Raw genomic sequence first — 25,882 nt, 5'->3', positions numbered from 1 at the left:
AGGGTGGCAACACAAGAACGGGGACTTTTCCATGGTGGCTTCCCATTTATGGAATGCTTTCCTCCAGGGAGGCTCACCTGGCGCCATTGTTATATATCTTTAGGTGCTAAGCAAAAACCTTCCTCTATAACCAGGTGTGGTGTTTGTACAGAGCCCCTGGTCGTTTCACAGACTATTGACCTGTACACCACTGCTTTATCCTTCCGCTGCCACCAACCAGGTGAAATACTGAGTCTCAGTCAGGTTGTAAAGTCAAGAACGAAGATTAAAGTTCATTGAAGAACAAACAAGTTTTAAATATGTTCAGAATGGGTTCTCAAATGTGCGCCCTTAACTAGATGTGGCACTATCTCATACTGTCACACTCTTCTCTCTCAGTTCTATCCCTTTCTCTCACTCTTAACTGTCACAACCACTATGTTCTACTTTTACTGCCTCTGTCTGACCCTCACTCCTCTAGCTCTCCGGTTAAACCCCTGGGCTGAGCCTCTGAGCTTTCTCATTGGTCAATCTACATTTACCATTTCCATCCCCCTGTACAAACATAATCACAAGGAATGGGCAAACGCCACACCAGGCCTTGGCCTTTAACTATCTGTGGCCTTTTAGAAGTAGGTGGGATGTTTTTAATGTATTTCTTTTTCCTCCTGGTTTTGATGTATCTGTGGGGGAAGTGTGTTGTCTCGTTGGTTGTTGATTGTAAGTTGCTTTGGGTTGCCCTGGGCAAGATAAAGCGACTAAGAAAAACAAAATAATAATAATTCAGCAGGAATCTTCGCTCTCCACCTTCAGGCATCTCTTGAAGACTTTTTTTTATACCTTTAGAGGCTGTGTGTGTGTGTGTGTTTGATTAGCCATTTGCCTTAATGATTATTTCCTTTTTTATTTTTTAAGTTGTGTCTTTGGTGTAATGTTATCGGAAACAAAATTTACAAGGTTAGGTACTGCAACTGGCACCTTGATAGCAATTAAAAAGCTGGGTATCTGGCAGTGAAGTTGGAAATTCAGCTTTTGATGAACCTGATTACATGGATTCAGCTTTCCCAAATTATGCCAACCATTAAATAGCCTCTAGTGCTCTTGTTGTACATGAAATAGAGCCCTTTTATTACACTTATATGTGTGCTCACAGACCATTACAATTCTAATTATTTCTCCCTTGTAAATGGTAGCCAAATAACAACGCAGTAAACATAGTTGGGTTTTTCCATTGGTAACAATAAAATGCTTAATAGTTCATATTGCTCCTGTTTTTCATAAATGCACTTGATACAGTGGTTCATCTTGCTTTGTACAGAGGTTCCCTCTTAGATTTTTGTTTCTTTAAATACAGAATGTTAAATATATTATATGCATACATATCAGTAGCGTTTAAAAAGAAGCTTAGGCTGAACTGTGGACCACAGTGGGAGAAAAGCAGGGATTCCTTTGATGATACAAAATTAACCATGCAAATGTCCCAAGAGCCAGTCTGATGAGCATTGCAATTTGTGAACTCCCACACTGTGTCTTAAAGGACCACGCATGGCGACAAAGGACCATTCAGTCACCAGGCAGAGGGCCTTCTTGGTAGTGGCGCCCGCCCTGAGGAATGCCCTCCAATCAGATGTCAAAGAAATAAACAACTATTTGTTTAGAAGACAAATTTAGACATTTAGAAGATATCTGAAGGCAGCCCTATTTAGGGAAGTTTTTAATGACTGATGTTTTAATGTACAGTGGTACCTCAGGTTACATACGCTTCAGGTTACATACGCTTCAGGTTACAAACTCCACTAACCCAGAAACAGTGCTTCAGGTTAAGAACTTTGCTTCAGGATGAGAACAGAAATTGTGCTCCGGCGGTGGAGGCCCCATTAGCTAAAGTGGTACCTCAGGTTAAGAACAGTTTCAGGTTAAGTACGGACCTCCAGAATGAATTAAGTACTTAACCCGAGGTACCACTGTATTTTTAATCTTTTGTTGGAAGCCACCCAGAATAGTTGGGGAAACTCAGACAGATGGGCGGGGTAGAAATAATAAATTATTATTATTATTATTATTACTACTACTACTGCTGCTGCTGCTACTATGTGTGGGTCAGCTGTATTCCACAATTTGGAGTGAGCAAAGCCTAAGTATTAAGACTTTGTGAGGCCAAGTATTCCATAGTCTTATGCCTCTTTCCCCATTGAACAATCGCAGTTCCAGGCAAATAGCATCCACAAGTATAGCTCTGTATAGCTTTGTTTCTGCACCACAGTTTATTGTACCAGAGCACCAGTGGCCCCGAGCCACCAGCAAGGCCACCACCTCTTGATATTCTTAAAGGACCATGATGAAATATGAGCTACAAGCAGTTCATGCGGTAGCAGGTTGGTAAAACTTATCACCAAAGAATGGCAAAAGTGAAGGGAATAACTCCCATTCTATAACAGAAGGAATTAAATCTTGGCTGCTTTTCTCATCTTCTGCTGGTTGGCTCTTCAGCAAGATACAAAAATGCTACAGTCAAACCTTGGTTCCCTCACGCCTCTGTTTTGGAATGTTTTGGCTCCCAAACGCCGAAAACCAGGAAGTAACTGCTCCGGTTTTCAAACGATTTTTGGGAGCCAAACAACTTCCGATTCTCGTTTTTCATTTCCCTTTCCCCCATTGACTTTGCAGCCAACCCATTGATCCTTGGTTTTTCAACTTTTCGGAAGCCGAACGGTCTACTGGAATGGATTAAGTTAAAAAACCGAGGTTCTACTATACCATGGGCAGGTAAATTAAGGCCTGGGGGCCGGATCCAGCCCAATCGCCTTCTAAATCCGGTCCGCGGACGGTCCAGGAATTAGTTTGCTTTTACATGAGTAGAATGTGTGGTTTTATTTTAAGTGCACCTCTGGGTTATTTGTGGGGCATAGGAATTCATTCATATATATTTTTCAAAATATAGTCCGGCCCCCACAAGGTCTGAAGGACAGGGGACCGGCCCCCTGCTGAAAAAGTCTGCTGGCCCCTGCACTATACCATTAAGCCTCAGGATATCCCTTCCTCGGCTTTGCTTCAGTGCATAGGCACCAAGTATAGGCACCCCCAATATTTACGGTGAAAGGGCCCACAAAGTTTTGCGGTGCCACACACGCATGCCACGCGGTGTGCTGATGTCATAGGTGCACACCAATTTCGCTGGACCCCAGGCCCCCTCAGTCTCGGGGGCAAGGCAGCAGCCCTGCTTCAGCGCATGTCTGCTTCATTGCTTTTCCTGTGTGTGTATGTATTTGCATTTTTATTATGCACAAACAAACTAGGTGAAGGTAAAGGGACCCCTGACCATTAGGTCCAGTCATGACCGACTCTGGGGTTGTGGCACTCATCTCGCTTTACTGGCCGAGGGAGCTTCCGAGTCATGTGGCCAGCATGACTAAGCCGCTTCTGGCGAACCAGAGCAGCGCACGGAAACGCCGTTTACCTTCCCGCCGGAGCGGTACCTATTTATCTACTTGCACATGACGTGATTTCGAACTGCTAGGTTGAACAACAGGAGCTCACCCCGTCACAGGGATTCAAACCGCCGACCTTCTGATCGGCAAGTCCTAGGCTCTGTGGTTTAACCCACAGCACCACCTAACAAACAAACTACACAAACATAAAAATGTACCAGCATCCCAGGAAGGAGGGACTTCCCTGCTTTCCCTGCTATGAGCACACAGTATTGTGCAATACACTTCTGGAATTTTTCCTCTTTTGATCATGAACTGTGGTGTGAGCCTGGGTGGGTGTGTATGAATGAGAATTTACTAGAATGCATCAGTTTAGGTTCTGAATTGTTGGTTTTGAATTTCTTCCAAATATCTAAGGGTTCCAAGCTGAGACGTCAAGCACAGATCCTTTGTAAACTGATTCAAGATTTATTTATTTATTTATTTTGTATAAATGGAAAAACTTGCTTTGCAGTTTTTCAAAATACCGCAAAGCACTCCCCAAAGTAGAATGGATTATCTATTTAAAAATTAAATAAATGAATTGGGGGCATGCATTCTCCCCAAGCCTCCATTTTGATGTTCTTAACTGGTCTCTATACAGTTTGTATGTGTGTTACCTCTCCTATTAGCTGCTTTCTAACTGGTAATTGGGGACCGCATACCATTCTTTTATTACTCCCTTCTCTGAAATTATATCTTCTGTGGTTGTTTGTTTTGCAATTTGCTTCCTAAGAGGGTATTGGATTTAATTGCATGGCTGTGATTGTTACTAGCTGTTCAGTTCCAGATACTTTCTGTGGAGATTTGTATGCCAAGGCAGCAATGGTCTCTCTTGTCATCTCCTGCCTTAGACAATAGCTACAAATCTTATAATTGCATCCTTCTAAGTTACGTTTTGCCAGGGACTATTACGGTGGCTTGAAATATTGCATTCCTAATTGTACTTGTTGGTGGTTTAACCTTTCTGCTTTTCTTTAAAATTTCAGAAGTGTTCAACATTGTGTTTAGATGGTGACTATCTATGTTCCTATTGCCACACTTCCTAAAGATGCAATATTCAGTGATTTTTTTCTTTAAAAATGTTTAGGGGTACTCTCATTTTCCTAGTCATATTGAAATACTGCCCCTCAAGGAGGTCAGACATAGATTCACAAAATGTTTAGGGGTATGCGTACCCCCAGGAAAAGAGCAATGAATATCTGTCTTGAAGATATTATCTGGTCCTGTTTTGTTTTAGAGCATTCGTCTCATTTGGTTCTATTGTTCCCTTTAACAACATGGTCTGCTCTCACGCCTGCATAGATTATCTTCATTCAAGTGACTTCTGATGATGTTCTTTAATAGAACAAAACATTCCGATTTAGTTGTCTTAATCACTTTAGCAGTGATACCTTTAACTAGGGATGTAATAAGTAAAAACATTCTTAATGATTTTTCCCAATCCCTTAATGTTCTTTCTCTGCATTTTTCAGTCAAGGAGTTACTACATAACAATGTTTTCTCCTTTAATACATACACAAAAATTTTATATTTATATTACATGTTTCCACAAAATGCAGTTGGTTTCCTTAGCAGGATAGAGCTATAGGTAGCAGCTTTGTTCAGTTTTAAATCAGAGTTGTTATTTTAGGCCTCATTTCTGTACTTCCTTACCTGCGAGTAAGCCTCCTCGAATTCTGAAGATACATGTAAGAGCTATATAGTAACTGGATGAGTGTTTATGGTTGTATTCATGCATGTATTTACACACAAACACATGTATGTGTGTGTGCTACTTTGCAGAAGAGTGTGTTTCCATCACGTAATGCTCTTCAAGCCCCATGTTGGCCAAAAGATTGCTGCATTGCAGGACACGGACAAGATAACCCTCGTGGTCCCTTGTAGCTTTACAATTCTGTGAACACAAATGTCTGTTGCCATCTGCAGAAGTGGCAACCATTTTGAGAGACAATGCTTCCTGGGGAAAAATACGGCCTAGGACTTTTATAGTGACTCACAGAACTTGTAATATTTTTTTCAGTTTACCAGCTGTGTTTTCAAGTACAAATTACCCTTTTACCCATTCGCCTCTATGTAACCTGGCCAATATTTTGCCCACCTCTGCAACTTCCTTGCTGGCCACAGTTGCCAACGTTGGCTCTTTTCTAGTACATTCTTTATATATCATTTTATGATTGGCTGGCTTTAGCCAACCCTGTCTGTGGATGGAGCCCAATTAAGCTGGAAGCACTTTTCATTTTCTTTAGGGGTTTTTGAAATTTCTTTAGGGTTTTTGAAATGCATGGTTAAGAAAACAGCAGGAGCCCTTTAACTTTCTCTACAGAGGGGGCTTTTTAAAAATAAAACAACAACAACAACAACAACAACAACATAAAAGCACTGTTTCTATCCTGTCAGGATAGCTCCTCACTTTGTGTTAAGACAGACCATTCAGGGAGATACAGGTACAAGTGTAGAAATGTTCAGAGAAGTATATGGCTCCTTGGTCGTGAATTTATGGGTTTATATAGTATTGTGGATTGTTGCTAAATGTAGCAGATGGTGATTAATGGGTTCCCTGTGCATGTTCCTCAGCCAGCTTCTGCTGTTTATAATGGAACTGATTTGGAAAGACTATAGGGGTAATTCAGAAACTCTGATGCTTGGTTACTAAAGGCTTAAAGGTTTGATGCCTTTGAAATGTTGTTTTTCAGTGAGGAGAACTATGACTTTGGTAAACTTTTTAAAGACTTGATAGAAAGCTTTCTTAAAAAGGTTATTGTCACGATTTTAGCTTAGGACATATTCTTGAGATATTCCTGGATTATGGAAACAAAAAATCATCAAATGAGATGAATTCGTAAGATTCTGGGTCTTATGAATCTTTTGCAAGGAAGTCTTGCAATGAAGTTCAAGATCTCCATATACTTTTCCTTTTTTATCTCCCCCCCCCCAAAAAAAATGTACGCCTAAGAGATGAAACTGGGGTACAAGAGTGGATACATTATTGTTCTCAGTACAACAAGAGTTTTACCTCTGTTTCGTTATGTAATGCTTAATGTATGAATGCAAGAATCAAATCACAAGAACTCTGTTTAAAAGTGAATTTACTCCTCACAGAGCTAAAGAAATATTTTACTTCGTTGTTGAAAATTTGCAAACACACTTTGTAAATGCACCCTTAGTTTCTTCAGCATTCAACTTGCTATTTTCAGTATCCTTTTCAAGGCTGTTTTCTCTTACTATCAAGTTCTGGAAAGTCATTGCCAAAATTTGCATTTCACTTAAGATCCCCACTAGAAACCTCTCATTGCTTAGAGATATCTTATGGACTAGCACTATACATTTTGTTCATCTAAATCAGTTTTCATTGCTTCAATTGGTCTGCAGAAGTATTCATCCTTGCATATTTCCTCACTCTAAAAATATTTAGAACTGTTCCACCCCATCAACACTTTTGCCATCATTATTATTAGCAACAGGGATAAGGCACGGTAGATTTTTGTTTGGCTTGATTACTATGATAAGTTCCATATTATGAAATTAGAAGGAAGAGAAGAGTAGTTTTTTAACATTAAATAAACATTTTTGCACAACCTTTTCTACAATCATTTTCTTTCTTTTTGTCCCCAAGACCTCTCGCCCATAAGATATGAGATGGCACCATGTGATTCATTCAGCAAGATCTCTTTCTACCTCTTTGTCAGAAAAAAGCAGCACCCTATGAGGATATCATCAGATAGGAGGCTACCTGGCAACCTTCCAAGGCTTCTCACCAAAACATCAAAGCTACGATAAGTTGGCAGGTTCTTCAGATTTCTTTTATTACACACTGTGTCTCTGAATTTCCTCAACCCCAGCTTTAATTTTTGAAAATATTATTTAGATGGCATAGCAGCTACTTCCCAGAACTCAGGGTTTGTTGGTTTTTAATATGAGAACCAATAGTTTGAATTCAGCCCCCCATGCATACATCACTGTTAATTTTATTTATGTTGTTATTTGTCATATTTGTAAAAACATTTTAGAGCTCAGCTGAGCCAAAACTTGGACGGAGATGAATTTTCAGCTCAAAATGGTCGAGAGGGAGTCATATAGGGAAGTCATAAAAATGGTTTCAAACAATTGCTCCCCCTCACATTTTCCACTGCCATCTCTACCTGGTGGAAAAACAATTCTGCTCCTAATTGGTGCATGCCATTGTCATGAAGCCAGATCTGAGTTAAGGGTAAAAGCAATATTTCCTGCTCTCTCTGGTGTCTTTTTGAGTAGAACTGTAGCTAGAAGTGTGAATGCCACCACTGGTAAATGTATGCTTGTACTTGATCTCAGCTCCCATACCCCAAACGCTGAAAAGAGTCCCCAACTTTTCAGTCTTAGTCATAGTGGTGACATTTCCCCTATGAAGAAAGGTTGCAGCATTTGGGCCTTTCTAGTTCTTTCAACTCTGGCTCCGGCCTGGTGGAACGCTCTGCCTCATGAGACCAGGGCCCTGCAGGATCTGATTTCTTTCCACAGAGCCTGTAAGACAGAGTTGTTCTGCCTGGCCTTTGGCTTGGAGCCAATTTGATTCCCTCCCTCCCTCTCTTTTTTCTTTTCCTTCTCCTCCTGCAATGAGGCTACATTTTAATATTTTAATGTTTCAATATTTCAATGTTGTATTTTAATTTTGTTTTTAAGTTGTAATCATGCAACTTGTTTTTATTATTGCTTGTAAGCCACCCTGAGTCCGGCCTTGGCTGGGGAGGGCGGGGTATAAATAAATATTATTATTATTATTACTAGTTTACCAATAATGCAAGGGGCATGACACAGGGCACAAGGAGAAGGGGACGACAGAGGATGAGATGGTTGGACAGTGTTCTCGAAGCTACCAGCATGAGTTTGACCAAATTGCGGGAGGCAGTGGAAGACAGGAGTGCCTGGTGTGTTCTGGTCCATGGGGTCACAAAGAGTCAGATACAACTAAACAACTCAACAACAACAACAACATGACACAGGTGTATACAATTTTCCATGATGCGGAGGAAGTGGATAGAAACACACACACACCCCACACACCCCATAATACTAGAACTCGGAGCCATCCAACGAATCTGAATGTTGCAGAATTCAGGTTCGGCAAAAGTAAGTACTGCTTCACACAGTGCATAGTTTAACTATGCCATGTTCTCCCACAAAATGTAGTAATGGCCACCAACTTTTTAACAGAATTAGACAAATTTGCAGAGAATAAGAATATTGTTGGCTGTGTTCCACCTCTGATGTTCCACCTCTGAATATCAGATGCTGGCAATCACAAGTGGGGAGACCACTGCTGTGGCCAGGTCTTGCTTAAAGGCGTCTGGTTGGCTCCTATAAGAACAGGATTCTGGATCCTGATCCATCAGGCCTTTTCCTATCTTCTTATGTTGGGTGGTCTGTTTTGGCTGAGCCCTAGCAGTATCTCAACATCCTTCCAAGGAGCTCAGGGCTGCTTCCTTGTGATTTTCCTATCTTAGAAAAACCATGTGACATAGGTTGGGATAAGCCAAGATCTATCACATTTATACCCAGCACTATCTGATACAGTGGTACCTTGGTTTAAAAACAGCCCTGTTTATGAACTATTTGGTTTATGAACTCCACAAAACCAGAAGTAGTGTCCCAGTTTGTGAACTTTACCTTGGTCTAAAGATTGGAAGCCAAATGGTAGAAGGCTGCAGGAGGCCTCATCGGGGAAAGCGCGCCTCAGTTTAAGAACGGTTTCAGTTTAAGAACAGACTTCCGGAACAGATTAAGTTCGTAAACCAAGGTACCACTGTATTCCATAAAAGCTCTCATGCAGTTGTTCCAAACTAGAACTAGGATTCAATATGCAGAAAGCAGAACAAAACCCATTCAATATTGATGAGATTCTGAAATTTCTGCACCTGAATTCAGATGGACAATCGCTAATGTGAGCCCATCTGTGTCTGTATGATAACCTACTTCTATGGATTTATAGCCACAACATGTACTTTGTGAAATTTTGAGAGAGTGATCACACCACTGAAACGCCCACATGGAACCTTCAGTATTGGAATGAGTTGAGTCCCTCAAGGCAATGGCTTCCTGAAGTATAGAGTCATTCTTTTGTGACATCTAGTTGACTTTAGCACATCAATGGACTTATGGTAGGAAACAATGGAAGCTCAAGGATTGGGGCCAAACTGCATGTGATTTGGAACTCCATGTTCAGATGTCTTGGGAAGATTTGTCTTTTTGCACAAGCTTTCTCCAACCCCTAAGACTGGACAATTTTTTTACATGTTTTCTCTGAATTTTTGTTTTATTTGCTTTTATATTGCTGGTTTACTGGTTTTAGGTTATAGGGGCTTGGGGCTTTTAGTGTTTTAATGATATTTTGTTTGTTTGTTTGTTTGTTTGTTTGTTTGTTTGTTTGACTGTACACCATTTAGAGATTTTTGAAATATTAAGCACTAATTAAATGCCTAAACAAATAAATGTTACCTTTCCTTAATTTTTTTAAATTAAAAATAAAAGCAGTCAGGTACCAAAACACACACACAAAACTCATGGTTTTTCTGTTGAGGTGCTTCCACAAAACTAAGTTGTGCATGCTTTGTATTTATTTAAAAATGGCCTTCTACTAACTTATATTGTAGCAGGGATTTCAGAATAGAAATGCTTTACCTTGCAACACCTTCATTGGGGGGGTGGAATCAAATTGCTAATACCTCCATATTATATAGCATTTTAGGTGTGCAAGTTGGGTTTGTTCCATTTTTCTTCTTCTATAATTGCTCTTTAAGTTGGGTCATTGTTGTTCCCATTTTACAGATAGGAAGCAAAGACTAAAATGTTGGGAGTTGCCAAAATTCACAAGATCTCTAGCTAAATTAGGGTTCTTAGAGATTTCTCATATGCTTGTCCCTCACTTTATATCCAGTATACTGCACCCAGTCCTTAATTAAGAGAACAGATGATATGTAAATTATCCCCAAATTTAGGAATCAAAATTGAAGATGATTCACACAGCTTACATTCTAGGAATTCAATTAGCAGTAACTTCCCTTTGTGGATAAAATAAGGATAATTTATATGTAAATATAGCTTGGAAGGTGGGCAAATCTCTCAGCTTCTGCATAAAAGAAAATGTCTGTATATAAAGAACCTGCTTTGATTTATAAAACTGGACTGTAGTTCATACTTAAAGGACAACAAAGCAATTGTGTCGCAAAATGTTGTATGTTAACATTTCACTGTCTGCTCTCCTGTTCTGTTCAAATTTAATTAAGGGGAAACTATTTGAATATTTTCATTTTTCTTCATAGAGTTCAAAGACAAAAACACATTCATTTGTTTTCATTGTTACACTTAGATACTGTAAAATTGTAGAGAGCTTTTTAATTATTACAGTGGAGTGTATTCCATCATTTCTGTTATAGTGCTAGTGATAATTTAAAATAAAATGTATTATTGTTTAAGATACTTTATCTCCAGTGTTTCTGCCACAAACATGTAGCAAAATTCCTTTTCATGCAGGTAGATTGAAATATTCCGAAGGAAAAGGAAACTGGGCAAGAAAGCTTGTATTTGTGCCATGAAATCCAGCAATATTTTGGTTTGCCTTGAAAAGGAGTGCAGTCTTCTTGTGAGAATGTGCCCTCCTTTAAATAGTTTTATTTGAATTGAAAGCTATACAGAATACTTTGTTGCAAGGCCATTAACCACAAAAATGCTTGCCTAATTTGTTACTGCTGCTGGAGACCCACTGTAAATCTTATTAATGTGTCTGCTACTGTAAAAGGAAGAAAGTAATTAAGTTTTATTACTATTGTTCTAGAAAACCTCTGTTTTTTTAAAAAAGAAAGGGGGAAAAACAATGTCCCTCAAGAATGGTAATATTAGATGGGATGACGTCTGTACTCTGAAGGAAATACATATGAAACTCACGTTGGCACTGTGCGTTAATGAAATAATAGACTATCCCATTGAATTTTTCAATTAAAACTATATTCCGATTCATCAGGGATGGGGAACTTAGAACCCTTAGGTGTGTTGGACTCCCATCATGCCTGAACATTGCAGATGATGGGAGATGGAGTACAGCAGCTTACATGGGAATAAGTCCTACTGAACCTCATTGGGGCTTACTCCTGAGTAGACATGCCAAGGATTGCATTTGTGCCTTGTTGAAATGAGTGTCTTTTCTAGTCTGATTGGAGGTTGTTGTTCTTTTGTTTTGATTTTCCAGGAATGTTCTTTCGAAAAGAAAACCGACCATGAGGAAGCCCGCGCATTAACGCATTTTTGAGCAACGTCGCCGAAGAGGATGAGAATGGAGTTTTGTGCCTGAGACCCTTTGCCACCACTGCTGGGTAAATGAGAAGTGGTTGTGTGATTATGCTGACATCCCAGCATGCATCTGGTAGACCTGTGGTTAACTCGCTCCCTCTCCATGTGTCTGCTCTTACAAAGCTTTGTCCTCATGATACTGTGTTTTCATTCTGCCAGTATGTGCCCCAAAGGTTGCCTTTGCTCCCATTCCGGAGGTTTGAATGTCAGTTGCAGCAATGCAAACCTCAAGGAAATACCCCGGGACCTGCCTCCTGAAACTGTCCTCCTTTACCTGGACTCCAATCAGATCACCTCCATCCCCAACGAAATCTTCAAGGACTTGCACCAGTTGAAAGTCCTCAACCTGTCCAAAAACATTATCGAATTCATAGACGAACACTCCTTCAAAGGGGTGGCCGAAACCTTGCAGATGTTGGACTTGTCGGACAACCGGATTAAAAGTGTGCACAAAAACGCGTTCAACAACTTAAAGGCCAGGGCTAGGATCGCAAACAATCCCTGGCACTGTGATTGTACTCTGCAGCAGGTCTTGAGGAGCATGGCTTCCAACCACGAAACGGCCAACAGCATCATCTGTAAGACTTCGGAAATCGACGAACACGCCGGGAGGCCGTTCCTCAACGCTGCTGATGCCGACCTCTGCAACCTCCCTAAAAAGACTACTGATTATGCTATGCTGGTCACCATGTTTGGCTGGTTCACCATGGTGATATCCTACGTCGTTTACTACGTGCGGCAAAATCAAGAGGATGCTCGCAGGCACCTCGAGTACTTGAAATCCCTGCCAAGCAGGCAAAAGAAACCAGAGGAAGCCGATGACATAAGCACTGTCGTATAGTGCCCCGGGTTCAGTGATTGACTACGAGGTGGAAATTAGATGTGCATAGCACGGACGCCAGGTGTTTACTTCTAACATTCGTTGTAAACCTGTAAGACTCCCCCCCCCCCCAATTAAGCTGAATTATACCACTGTCAAAACTTTCTAACAAAACGATTTCTGTTTGGGGTGATAACAGTACACCTTTATTGTTTCTCTGGTGGTATTCTCAACCAAGTAAAACTAATATGTAAACATTAGTTTAGACCCATTCCACTCTTTAATAATGAAATTTATTTTTTTAATTTAAAACCAAATAAAAGCTTAACTTTGAACCATGTAAATACAGGCTAATTTATTGAACCAAGGTCTGCCTGATATGTGTGCGTCTGTGTGTGTTAATATGAGAGAGGGTGGAGGAGTCAAGAATGGCTGTGCTATAGAATTTATTTTATTTATAAGAATATTTATAAACCACTAACTCATACAAAATATCAAGGCAGTGTACAATTAATAGGGTGATTTTCATCCTGAAAGATCCTGCCACTGTTCAGCTTTATTTTATAAAAAAATATTTGTACAATTTCATAGAATTCGGCAAAATCTGTAATGATAAGAACACATTGTGACTGCTTAGTGCTATGTGTGTGTGATTTTCATCCTGAAAGATCCTGCCACTGTTCAGCTTTATTTTATAAAAAAATATTTGTACAATTTCATAGAATTCGGCAAAATCTGTAATGATAAGAACACATTGTGACTGCTTAGTGCTATGTGTGTGTGTCAGTCAGTGCCCGTCTTTCTGTAATCTTTCGCCTCTCCCATCCCTCTCCAATTGGCATTAAGCTTTAACTTAAAGTATCAAGGGAAACCGATCATGTTGCTGAGAAGAGGGAAGGAAATCCAATAACTAGCTGTTCTTTCAAACCTCCCCAGAGAATCCTGCAGCATCAGAGGGTTTAAAACACACACGCAGAGAGAGTGAGAGAGCGCAAGAAGGCTTCCTTATGTGTAGAGATTAGAAATGGATGAATGTGTCAATTTCACTTTCTCTCCGATTCTCATTTTTCCATCCTTTAGTTTAGTTCTGCACATTCCCACAACGGTTTGCAGTTAATTTGTTGTTGTTTTCAAAGGCCTCATGAAAATCCATCAGTTATTTTAGTGCAAATTTATCCAAATATACACATTATTCTATGCATTTTTTTCTAATATGCACAATTTGCATTTCATTTTTTCCAAAGTGCATTTTTGTATGTTATTTGCACTAATATATACATATCTTTCTGCACACTACCCTAGCACAGTGGTACCTCGGGTTACATATGCTTCAGGTTACGTACACTTCAGGTTACAGACTCCACTAACCCAGAAATATTACCTCAGGTAAGAACTTTGCTTTAGGATGAGAACAGAAATTGTGCTCCGGCGGCGCGGCGGCAGCAGGAGGTCCCATTAACTAAAGTAGTGCTTCAGGTGAAGAACAGTTTCAGATTAAGAACAGACCTCCGGAACGAATTAAGTACTTAACCTGAGGTACCACTGTATCTCCGTTTTTGTACATATTACTTGACTGAAGCACTGCATTGCAAAATTGGGAAAAGTGAGGATTTCAAAGGATGATTGTGTTTTCATAATATTTTGGAAAGGGCAAATTTGACAAGTTTGCCTTTAAATGAGTACTGAATTGAATAAGAGGGGCATTTTCTTAATCTACAGGAAGATTGGCACACACATACCCCCCACTCGGCACTATGCAGCCCCAAATATTTTGTATTATTACAGGTCTTGCATAAGTCTGCTCATGTAAGGAAAAAATGGAAATAGGATGATACCTTTAAACACTGTCCAACCAGCACTAAAGATGTTCTACACCAGGAGTGGATACAGATGTGTACAGTGGTACCTTGGGTTACATATGCTTCAGGTTACAGACTCAGCTAGCCCAGAAATAGTACCTCGGGTTAAGAACATTGCTTCAGGATGAGAACAGAAATCACGTGGCAGCAGTGGGAGGCCCCATTAGCTAAAGTACCTCAGGTTAAGAACAGTTTCAGGTTAAGAAAGGACCTCCAGAACGAATTAAGTTCTTAACCCGAGGTACCACTGTAATGGATTATTTTTACTTAGCATGGTTCTCCATTGTAAGGAATCAAACAAAGGAAAAAGCACCAACTGGCAATTTGATTGCGACATTGGGTGGACCCTGCAGAAACAGTGCAGCATGGAACCCACCATAAACTCTCCTGTTTTTTTCCAGATTTAATCAGTATTCCAAAACATGGTTATTGTGACGGCACAGCAGCATGCAGTTAAAATGCCTGCAAATCCATAGAGTTTCTGCTTTGCTGAGCAGAGATGGCATGACTTACTGGCTGTTAGCTGTCGTTCTGCCATTGCAAGGTGTGGAGCTCATAGCCAAACAGCTGTACCAGACAGATTTCCTTTACTATACTAGCTGTGTTTCTAGGTTCCAAATAGAACCAGAGGTCAACATCAGCACCAGCTTTCATTTTCTCTATACAGACGCATGCTCTCATATAACAGAGGGGCAGTGTGTGATCTGTGGCATTTGTATAGAGTGGGTGTGCTGGTCCTGGCGGGTTACCATGCGCCGTGGTCCGAGTCCAGTTCAAGGTCGAGGGTGCGGTATGGAGGCTGTCCGTCAAGGCTGAAGCGGGGTCCAAGGCAAGGAGTCAGATGTGGTCAGGAACTCTGGCAGAAGAGCAGGACAGGGTGCAGGCAGGAACAGGTTACCAACAATGTTGCTCCCGCAACCTGGGACTGGGCTGGCTGCCTTTTATCTGCCCCGAGGCATAGGGTGGTCCCAGTCCACAGGTGACTCGCCTCTCCTGGCCTGAAGGCGAGCACTCCTTCTGCGAGAACTTAGTTCCCTCCACCTCTCTGCCCTGAGCTTCTGCAGCTCAGGAGAGGCTGGAGCGTTACCGGACCCAGAGGCAACCTCAGCTTCCCCTGATGGGGCTGAGAATAGAGCACCTGCAGGCAATGGGTCCTCCATCACCTCTGGAGCCAGAGCAGACTCAGTTGGTGTCTGCTCCTGAGGATCTGGCACAGGTGAGGGCCCTTCAGGTTCAAGCCCCAGCCCTGGCTCAGCTGGTCCTGGAGGCAGGGACTCCTGTGCAGGCTGGGATTCCTCAGGTTCAGCCTCTGAATCCGATTCCCAGGCCATCACAGTGGGGATTAGCAGGAATGTGCCCTAATGTGTTGCATGCAGTTGGGATGTTTTCAAACAACCAGGAAATCAGAACATGGGACGCTTCTAAATATTTCTGGACTTGTCTCCATGCCACTGCATCCTCTTCCCAGACACTGTCTGCTGCATCAAGATCTGCAAAGAGAATAGCCTCTTCTTGCGTTCCTAAATGTCCTGCCTATGCCAGCCTCATGAGAGGTGGAGATCTGAGGTGGGGAAGCCAATATGTACAGGGTTCCTTTGATCCTGGAACGCCATGGAATCATGGTCCTAGGACCCAGGGAAACTGGCACATATAGGCTTGCTTATTTTCCTCAGGCTCTCTAAGTTAATGTGCAGATATTGCGGCCCAGTGAGGGGAGCTTTCCAGAGGTGGGACTTTAAGCCCCTTTCTATAGTCAGAGCTATTCCGCCTGGCCTTTAATTTGAATTCAGCCTGATCTTTTATTTCCCTTCTCTTCCCTCCTCCTCCCCTTTTATGAAGATTACCCGCTCTGGGATCCCACAGCTAATTCTCCCCTGGCCTCCTTGCTGGCCCAAGTAGGACCAATTCAGCCAGCTAGCCCTGGGGATTATCTAATGCTTATTTCCCCTAAATTGATTTTTGAATTTTATTGTTATTCATGTTTTTATACTGTATTTTATGTTGCTTTTACAATTAAGTGTTTTAAATTTGTTGTTAGCTGCCCTGAGCCCGGTTTTTGAACTGGGAAGGGTGGGGTATAAATTAAAAATTTTTATTATTATTATATTATTATTTACTTTTGCCCTTTCATGTAACATACAAAGGGGCTAATGTGTATGGCACAGGCTGTTACAAAGAGCAGTTTTGAGAAAGGTCAGTGCTCTTTTTCTATAGAAAGAGCTGCTGGAACTCACCATGAACACCTCCCTTGTTCTCTTATAATGGCAATGGCGCCCACCTGAGAGGTGCAGGAACTGAGTTCCGGTAAGTTCCAGCTGGAAAAATAGCCCTGGATATAGTCAAAAGAAAAGTGGCTTTTCCACTTGCACCGTAGAGAGGTAATACATCACGAATGGATAATTTGCAGTTAAGAAATGGAATGAAATCCAACATTGCCTCCTCCTTCTCTTTTGTTACCGTATCATATATTTGAAACCTAATGCTATATTCAGTGGCTGGTGTCAGTTAGACATATCTCTCTTTGCCAGCCTCGGGATTTAATTAAACTATTCTAAAATAGAAACAGATGAGCTTTTCGTACGGTGCGAACAAAATTGAAAGGTGCTTTTTTCCTTGAGAATAGTGAAAAATGTACGTTGGGGGGGATGTCCCCATTTTTTAGCTATATTGAGTATAAACTACTTAAAGAATTAGAACGATGCAATAATTAAGTATTACAATGTGTCCTATTTGATTAAAATGATACTGTTTCAATTGATTTGTCAATGGATTTTAAAATGATTTTAAAAAAAGAAGTGATTTGATTCTGACTAAACAGCAGGAAGAACTTTTTTTACAGTAAGAGCTGCTCAACAGTGGAAATGACTCCTTCAGGAGGTGGTAGACTCTCCTTCCTTGGAAGTTTTTAAGCAAAGGTTGGATGGTCATTTGTCATGGATGCTTTAGCTGAGATTCCAGCAGGGGGTTTGGACCAGATGTTCTTCAGGGTTCCTTCCAACTCTACAGTTATATGATTCTGTGATACAATTTTGAGTGTCTTTAGTGGAAATTCAAAGTGTACACACACACACACACACACACACACACACACACACACTTTGTTGTATATGCAAAAGGTCTCATTTTTCCAACACTAAATTCATTTCTTGACATTTCCATGTCAGTTTGCTTTTAAAAAAGTCCTCATGAAAATTAATCAGCATTTTAATGCAATACAAGCAAATACATTTTGACTAACGTAATGCATTTTTGTATGTTAATTTTGTTAACAGCTTTATTGAGCTTTATTACCCCAGTATTCATTTTTGTAATTATTATTTTTAAAATGAAACAGTATACTAGAAGGAGTGTCTCCACCCCCATCGTTCAGCCCGGATACTGAGGTCCAGCTCCGAGGGCCTTCTGGCAGGTCCCTTGCTGCGAGATGTGAGGTTACAGGGAACCAGGCAGAGGGCCTTATCTGTAGTGGCGCCCGCCCTGTGGAACGCCCCCCCATCAGATGTCAAGGAAATAAACAACTATTTGACTTTTAGAAGACATCTGAAGGCAGCCCTGTTTAGGGAAGTTTTTAATGTTTGATATTTTGTCGCGTTTTTAATATTCTGTTGGGAGCTGCCCAGAGTGGCTGGGGAAACCCAGCCAGATGGGCAGGGTATAAATTATTATTATTATTATTATTATTATTATTATTATTATTATTACATCCTACCCCACCCTACTAAAGGATGAAGAACAATAGCAAAATGCCTGAGTGAATGGGAGCATCTCTGTCTGGTGCCTCAAGGTTGATAGTGATGGTGCTGGGAATATTTCTCTGTAGAGAGCATTCCACAGTTGGTGATCCACCATTCAGAAGATCCTGTTGTTAGTAAATCTTCCTTCATATTTTTCTGATGACTCTCCTAGTCAATAGCTTATTGCTCGCTCTTTGTCTAATGAAGGTATCCTGTCCTCCTGTCCTCATTTCCATCTGTTCCTCATAGAGAAAAGGAGAATGATAGACAAATGTGGTGAAGTATTTTAAAGTTCCAGGCTGGGATCAAAGGTCTGGTCAGGTTGAAGAACTCACTCTGTAGGCCATGCCTTTTTCTTCATGGGATCCTGATAGAAATTTAAGTGAGGCCGAAGGATTTATATGATCTGAAGAGAAACCAGAGTAAAATTAGCGAAAATGTATAAAGTTAGTAATAAATGTGGGAAATGTAAAGAAAAAGAGGGAACATTTTATCACATGTGGTGAGAATGTAAAAAGGTGAAAAGCTTCTGGGAGATGATATATAATGACATGAAAAAAATGTTGAAATATACATTTATAAAGAAACCAGAAGCATTTTTACTTGGCATTGTTGGGAGGGATATAAATAGAAAGGAATGTAAGCTTTTTTTATATGCAATGACAGCAGCAAGAATATTATTGGCCCAAAAAAGGAAGCAAGAAGAATTACCGACGATTGAGGAATGGAGGATGAAGCTAATGGACTATGTGGAACTAGACAAACTAACAGGAAGGATTCGAAACCGGCGGGACCAGAAATTCACAGAAGACTGGAGTAAATTTACAGATTATCTGAAAAGTATTTGTGAAGAGCAGACGACGTTTGTAGGTTTTCAAGAAGTTTTGTGAGGAGTATTAATGGAATTACTGCAAAAATGGATAAGGGGAAGGATGATTTGTCAAGAGATGTAAAGACAATATAAAGTTTAGAAATGCATAAGAAGTGGTTAAAACGGTAGATCATCAGAGGTGCTGATGGAAGTCTAAAAAGATTGTATAAGTGATAAGTTTTGTGGTACACCTTATAATTTGAAATTTGAAATATATGAAATTTATATTAAATATCAAATTAAATATAATTTGAAATATATGAAATTTAAGTGAGGCTGCCTCTCGGCTGAAGAAGGCCAAAGGCCTCTGCCGTTCTTTTCTGCTTCTCTCCTCTCCCTGACTTGTGTCTGCTGTGATAACAACCAAAATGATGACTCTGGCAGCCTTTGTCTTTCAAGGCTAGCAGGAGAACAAATGCCTCAAGGGGCAGAGCTCTTCCGTCTTCAGGCAGGCGAGCAACTTCTAGCTGAGGACTGGGAATAAGCCAGGAGGCTCCTTAGCTAATCAACTGCTTCATCTCGCTACCTTGGCAGCAGCTTCCCGTGCTGTGTGGCATTTCCCTCCCTGATCCTCATCAGTCCCTTGGTGAAGTGTGATTTTTCTCCATTACCTTCTTAGCCTTAGGTTTTAAAAATTGTAATGTTCATGCTCCAGTATTCCCATCAGAGGTGTTAAATTGGCTGTGTGCTTTTTTAAAAGAGTTGGCTTCTGGGGATGGGGGTGGGGGAAAGTCTACAGGTAGATATATCTACTCTCTTTTAGCTTCAACTTTCCCTTGTCCTTCTCTTCAAATTGCAAGGCCTCTGCAAACTGCCTCTGCAGTATTCTTGGTTATTTTTGCCTGGAAACCATCTCCTAAGGGATGCAAAAACAACAGAGTTTGACCCGTAACTGTCAACCGTCCCTTATTTGGTGGGAAACTCTCTTATCCCAGAGCCGTGTCCCGCTGCTGTCCCTTATTGAAGATGTCCCTTAAATTTCCCAGGTTTCAAATGAAGCAGCTCCTCTCCCTCCCTCCCTGCCGGCCAGGGAGGAGGGAGGCTCCACCTGCGTTGCTTGGCTGCGTTGCTCACCCAGTAAGGAGTCTAAGAACGACTGGGGGGTGGAGCTTGCATGCCTTCTGCCAATCAAATCGGCCGCATTGCCTGGGGACTCACCTTTGCTCAGTGCTTCCCAGCGGAGAGGTGATGGTGGTTTCCCTTGCTGCATCCCCTTTGCTGTGTTGCTGTGCTGTGGGAACCACCGCTTGAGGCTTCGTTTGGCTGCTAGCTGGGCTTTCTGCCTTTGGCTTGGAGGGACTCAGAAGTCGAACATACCTGTGCTGGGAAAATCCCTTATTTTGGCTGCTGGTCCCTTATTTTCAAATCTGTAAGTTGACAGCTATGGTTTGACCAGATCTGGGGGACCCAAGGCACAGGGCTGAATTGCCTCTGCTTAGGATGTAGCCTGCAATCCTGAAATGTCTATTTTTTGTGCATTCAGCAATTTCTATTCAAGGCCTGTGGACACATTTGGATTTTTCAGTGAGTGTTGTGGGCACCAACCTTTTGGTTTTAAAAATTTTTCAGTGAGTGTTGTGGGCACCAACCTTTTGGGAACCTCTCCCCTCCCCCAGATCATTTTCCCCTACCAAGCACACAAAAAGACAAAAAAAAATTGCATCACACAGACTTCATTTTTCTAAGGATCTGACTTCTACTCAGATCCAGTAATATTAATCTGATCCTTAAAAAAGCTTTGACAGATGCCAACAACAACAACAAAAGGCACACAGAGCTGAAAGAGGAAGCAGGAAAGAACATCACTCATTGTTCACTGAGTGCCTCAGGTCTATAAGAGGAGAAAATCAGTGCTTTTGTATAAACATAATATTAATGTTTCATTTTGTATCAATACAAAAGACTAGGTCCGTTCTTGAGAAGAAATGTATTGTGAGTCACTTTTAAAGGAAAGCACAATGGATTGTGAAAGTCTTTGCATGGGACGCGTATTTGCTTAATTTCCTCCGGATTCATTCATGATGCAAATCGCTCAATTGAAAAAAAAAATGCAATCAACTAAAGTGGTGCTTTGCTTTGTTTTGGAAAAAAAATCAGGGCTACCACAGGAATTTACAGCTGGATTAGTCAGATCAACATAAAATGTCTGGTGGTGAAAGAAAGGGGGCCAGAGAATGTCTAATTTCAGGAAAGTTGCTAGTTGGGTAATTAGAAAATAGGTTTCCGGTTCCGCTCTGCCTTAATGGAGGCAGCCTCCACAATAGCAGATCGTTGGCGAAGGAAAAACAAGGATGATCGAGGGTAATTATCCTTACAAATTCCCCCCAGGGACGGGGGCCCTGAACGGGCATCAATTGCAGTTTGCCTTGGTACCTGGCTATCGCTCTGGCATTGAATGGAGGGGGGCAGGGAGGTGCTGAATACAAAAGCACTTCGCCTGGCAAAAACCCTCCCAATGCCATAATTAAGAAGCAGCAGTTCTCCTGTTAATTAGAGCATAATTGGACTAAAGTACAGGCATGTGCTAGAAGAGATGAGATCAGAAACTGCGGACAAACCAACTGCAAGGACTTTAACATTTGAATTTGAGATAAGACTTCATTTGGTGCAAAAGACAGTGGGGGGAGGGGAGCCTACAGTTTCTTTATTTAAAGTTTTCTTCTCTACATTTATGATTCGGCAACCCTCCTCTGAATGTTAGTTCAAATTATATTTGTACAAGCGAAGATGGAAGAAATTGGATTATAAATATGGAATATAACATCAAATGAAACTGTGTGTGTAAAAAGAAAAAGGGAGGGAAGCTCAATTTTGCAAAAGGTTTATGATGGAAACCTAGAGCTGACCCTTCCCCATCCCTTATTGTTTACGAAGTGAACTGAATTACGCTAAGAAGACTTGGAATTTAATTTAATTGGAAGTATAATTGCTCATATATCTTCAGTTGGAAGGAAGGATGAAAGGAGTCTGTGAACTGCCAAGGAACTGATAAGGTTCTTTATTGAGTCATATGTAGTTTGACAGACCACTCTTCTTCCCAGGCTGAGAGGTAAAATGGTGACAACAGGTAATATTTACTGGGACAGAGTGACTTTTGCAGCTGTTGTTAAAGTTGGAAAGCAACAATGCATGGAACAGAGCGATGGAGAAATTTCTGGAGCAACAATGGTATATCAGCTCCACCCAGGACATGATGGATAACAGCAACAACCGGGGGAAATAAAGACATAACATCTTACAAGGACAGGAAGAAACATCACAGACAGAATAATTGCCACACAAAGGAAGAACAAGGATATTGTTTGAGTTCCTCACTTGTAATTTTATAAATCATTTAATGTGTCAACATGAATAGAAGTTATTAATATTGCAGTTGTTGTATGAGGGATTATTATTATGACCAGAATATAATTTTGGAACACAGAAATAAAGAAAATAAACCATCAAATCTAGCACGCGGGGGTGGCACTTTATCTAAATTATATAATTTGGTATTTGAACAATTGGCATTAATAATTGTATTATAAATTGGTATTGTTATAATGAGGCTATTATTGGACTGTAATTGAAAACTAATAAAAATTATTATTGAAAAAGGTTAGGTAATTAGAAATAACTCCATAGAACAGCAAAGGGATGGAAGGCAAAAATGAAAGGATGAAAACATATTGGCAAAGATCTGCGATGGAAATTTTTCGGGTGCCTTATTTTCCATGGTCCCCCCCCCCCCCCGTTTCATAAGTTCATTAGTAACAATTAACAGATGCCAAGGGAAAATATGATATTAGGCAAGCTTGACAGTTTCAAAAGATTTTTAGCTTTGTTTACTAAATGCAAGTAAAATAAACAAGCTAAATGAGATCAGTCTCTTAAGACATTTGAAAAACTTCTGATGCAGGCTGTAAACTTTCTGATGCAGATTATCCTATTTTTTTTAGTTCATTTTTTTCTGCTCATAGGAACATTAGAATCTGCCTTATGCCAGGTCATACGCTCTGGCTGATTCCATGTGACCTGCTTATTACGCATTCATCCTGATTTGTTTGTGTGGAGGTTAGATTATGATGTATCAAAGCCAGTGTCATCCCACTTTTTCAAGTGTGTTTCCTTATCACTTTCTTTATCACAAAAAGTCTGTTCTTTGAGGGAAGCAGTTTGTTGTGGAAGATCTCCTAATCAATGTAACCTATTTTTTTTTCCTGGGATGTGATTGGATCTCACCCAAAATAGCAACAGTCTAGAAGCACCTTTTGTGCTGTCTAGTGCAGCATGGTCTTCTTTGACAGGGTCTGCAGGGTCTCAGGTAGGAAGATTTCCCCCCCACCCCAGAACCCCCTACCTGATTTTTTTTCAGCAGGAGATAGGATTGAACCTGGAAACTTTAGCATTAGAACAGCAGGTATATGGTGCAACTGAGGCTAAGGGCACTTCCATATGGGCTGCTTGATATTTCTAAATTGCTATCCTACACTCTCCATCCTGTCACTTGCCTGAGTGAAAAGTGATGGGGAAATTGCAGTGAAACCTGGCAATGTCATATCGCCTCTGCATGAATGTATCAGGGCGGGTGTTCAGGAAACTGGCAGTGTTGTATAATTTCTCTGGAGGTTTTGTGCAAGCCTCTCCGCAGGAACGCTCAATAAACAGCTACTCCAGAAGACCCCCAAAATTAGCTCAAATTATTGTTTCTTTGTTTGTTTATTACAGTGTAGTGATTCTGTGTTCTATAGCAGCCACAAGTTATGTCAGTTCAAAACGGTTTCAGGCTAATCTGCGGTTCTTATTTGAGGGTGTTTATGAAAACTTGTTTTGTGTTTGGGGGTCTCCAGTTCCTGTAAGAGCTTTTGAGATTTGCTGGAGCCAATTAGAAGCAGTGTAAGAAGAGAAACAGCAACATTCTGAGCAGCAAGCTGCTGTTCCTTACTTAGCTGGTGTGCCACCACCAAAAAGACCCTATAGCATTTGGCAATTGCCTTGCTTCACGGGGACACAGAACAACCTCGGATGCAGAGCTTAGCTTCTAGGTGTGGGTGAGAGAAAGAAGCCTGCAGTAAATTGCATCAGCCCCCACTGGCCCTTATATCTCACTGTCCTTTATTACGATGGCTCTTACCCTTGTCTCTTGCTGCCAAGTGACCGCCACAACCTGTTGGGACCTTCTGCCCTGCAGTTCTTGAGAAACGAGGGAGCTTCAAACATCCCTCTTCTCCTGTGTGCGTACTGAACTTCTGGAGAGGGAAGTAGAACAATCCTTGGTGGCCCATTCCCTAACTTCCAAAAACTTAGGAATGGCGTTTGTGCATAGTTCTCGGGCACCTAGAATAGGGCGGGAAACCTCTGGCCCTCCAAATTTTATTGGACTGCAACTCTCATCAGTGGCTATGCTGGTTTGAGCCAATGGGATTTCAGCAACACCTGGAGGGTCCATTTCTGGTTCAAAGCAAAGTGGGGGAAGACTTTGAAGAATCAAGAGGCCGATGGGATGTTAGGAGAATTGAGGTGGCTGGGTTGGAGAGAGAATGACTAACTTCCAAAGTCAGGTTGGCTTTGGAAACAAGCTGACTTTTGCAGAAATAGCTTGCGTTTATTTCTGTGCTGATCCTGTTTGAGCTACTGCTGGTGGCAGGCCATCACGAGTTTTATATGTTTTCCTGCTGTTTTACCACTTGTTGTATTGTGGTTTTTCATCTTCTCCGAGAGCCTACAGGCTGAGTGCAAGCAATGATTTGCAAGCAATCACACAAGAGAGGAAATGAGTTAAGCCTCTGGTCTCGAGAGTGTATGGAAGTTACCACAAGGGACGGAGAACAGTGTCTAAACAGCATTTTTTTAAAAACCAACACTTGTGCATAATGAATGTAATACAATCTGTGCCGCCGTGGCTAGTTAAATATACAATTTTGGGCATTCAAAAATGTAAGGAGCTTAAGTGGAATTAAAAGCTAAAGGTCACCAATCAATCCTCTAATTTTTCAAAACAAACAAGGAGGAGGTGTGTTTTCTAAGTTTGTACCTGGCCAGAGTATTGAGGCTTCCACATTGCTTATCAGTGAACCTGCATAGCCTTTGGCTCAACCGAAGCAATATGAAATGTCCGCAGTGTTCTAATTGCTGAGAAGGGGTCAGCCGAACGATGCTGACAAACAGAACAGCTGCTCATCCCCTGGGGATAGGGAAACATCATTGCAGAGGCGGTGATGGGCTGGATCTGAGCCAATAAATTGTTGCTGAATCCCAAAAAGGCAGAGGCGTTATGTATTCCGAGTTCTTGAGTTCAGGCGGTGGGAGGCAGCCAGTTTTTGATGGAGCTGAGCACTCTCTAAGAAGGAATAGGTCCTGTCATTGGAGGTCACCCCCAGTGGTTTGCCAGCTGTAGACAGAGGTCACTTGGTCACTGTGGTGTAATGGTTAGAGTTTCAGACTAGGACTTGGGAAACCAGGGTTCAAATCCCCACTTGGCCACGAAGCCTGCTGGGTGACCTTGGGTCAGTCTCTGCCTCTCAGCCAGTGTGGTGTAGTGGTTAAGAGCGGTAGTCTCGTAATCTGGGGAACCGGGTTCCTGTCTCCGCTCCTCCACATGCAGCTGCTGGGTGACCTTGGGCCAGTCACACTTCTTTCAAGTCTCTCAGCCCCACTCACCTCACAGAGTGTTTGTTGTGGGGGAGGAAGGGAAAAGGAGAATGTTAGCTGCTTTGAGACTCCTTCGGGTAGTAATAAAGCGGGATATCAAATCCAAACTCTTCTTCTTCTTCAGCATGACTTACCTCACAGGGTTGTTGTGGGGATTAAATGGGGGGGGGGGGAGATCACCGTGTACACCACCTGGAGCT

At 41.4% G+C, this 25,882-nt stretch overlaps 1 protein-coding gene across 5 annotated transcripts in view; it reads left to right on the top strand.

Moving 5' to 3' along the window:
• The window catches only part of LRRC3B (leucine rich repeat containing 3B), a 65,249-nt gene extending 52,317 nt beyond the window's left edge, over window positions 1-12,932 (top strand). For 2 of the 5 annotated variants that reach the window (XM_081883444.1, XM_081883443.1), the window contains exons 2-3: window positions 7,063-7,234; window positions 11,668-12,932. In XM_081883444.1, the coding sequence (XP_081739570.1) occupies window positions 11,833-12,609 (777 nt within the window). In that variant the 5' untranslated portion in view covers window positions 7,063-7,234; window positions 11,668-11,832 and the 3' untranslated portion in view covers window positions 12,610-12,932. The remainder of the gene's footprint in view (window positions 1-7,062; window positions 7,235-11,667) is intronic. The other 3 variants (XM_081883447.1, XM_081883446.1, XM_081883445.1) reach the window with 2 other exon arrangements.
• The last annotated feature ends 12,950 nt before the right edge of the window (window positions 12,933-25,882 follow it).

The sequence above is a fragment of the Podarcis melisellensis genome (assembly GCF_964234715.1).
Source record: "Podarcis melisellensis genome assembly, chromosome: 12".
Lineage (NCBI taxonomy): Eukaryota > Metazoa > Chordata > Lepidosauria > Squamata > Lacertidae > Podarcis > Podarcis melisellensis.
This window is presented reverse-complemented; position numbering and strand designations above follow the sequence as displayed.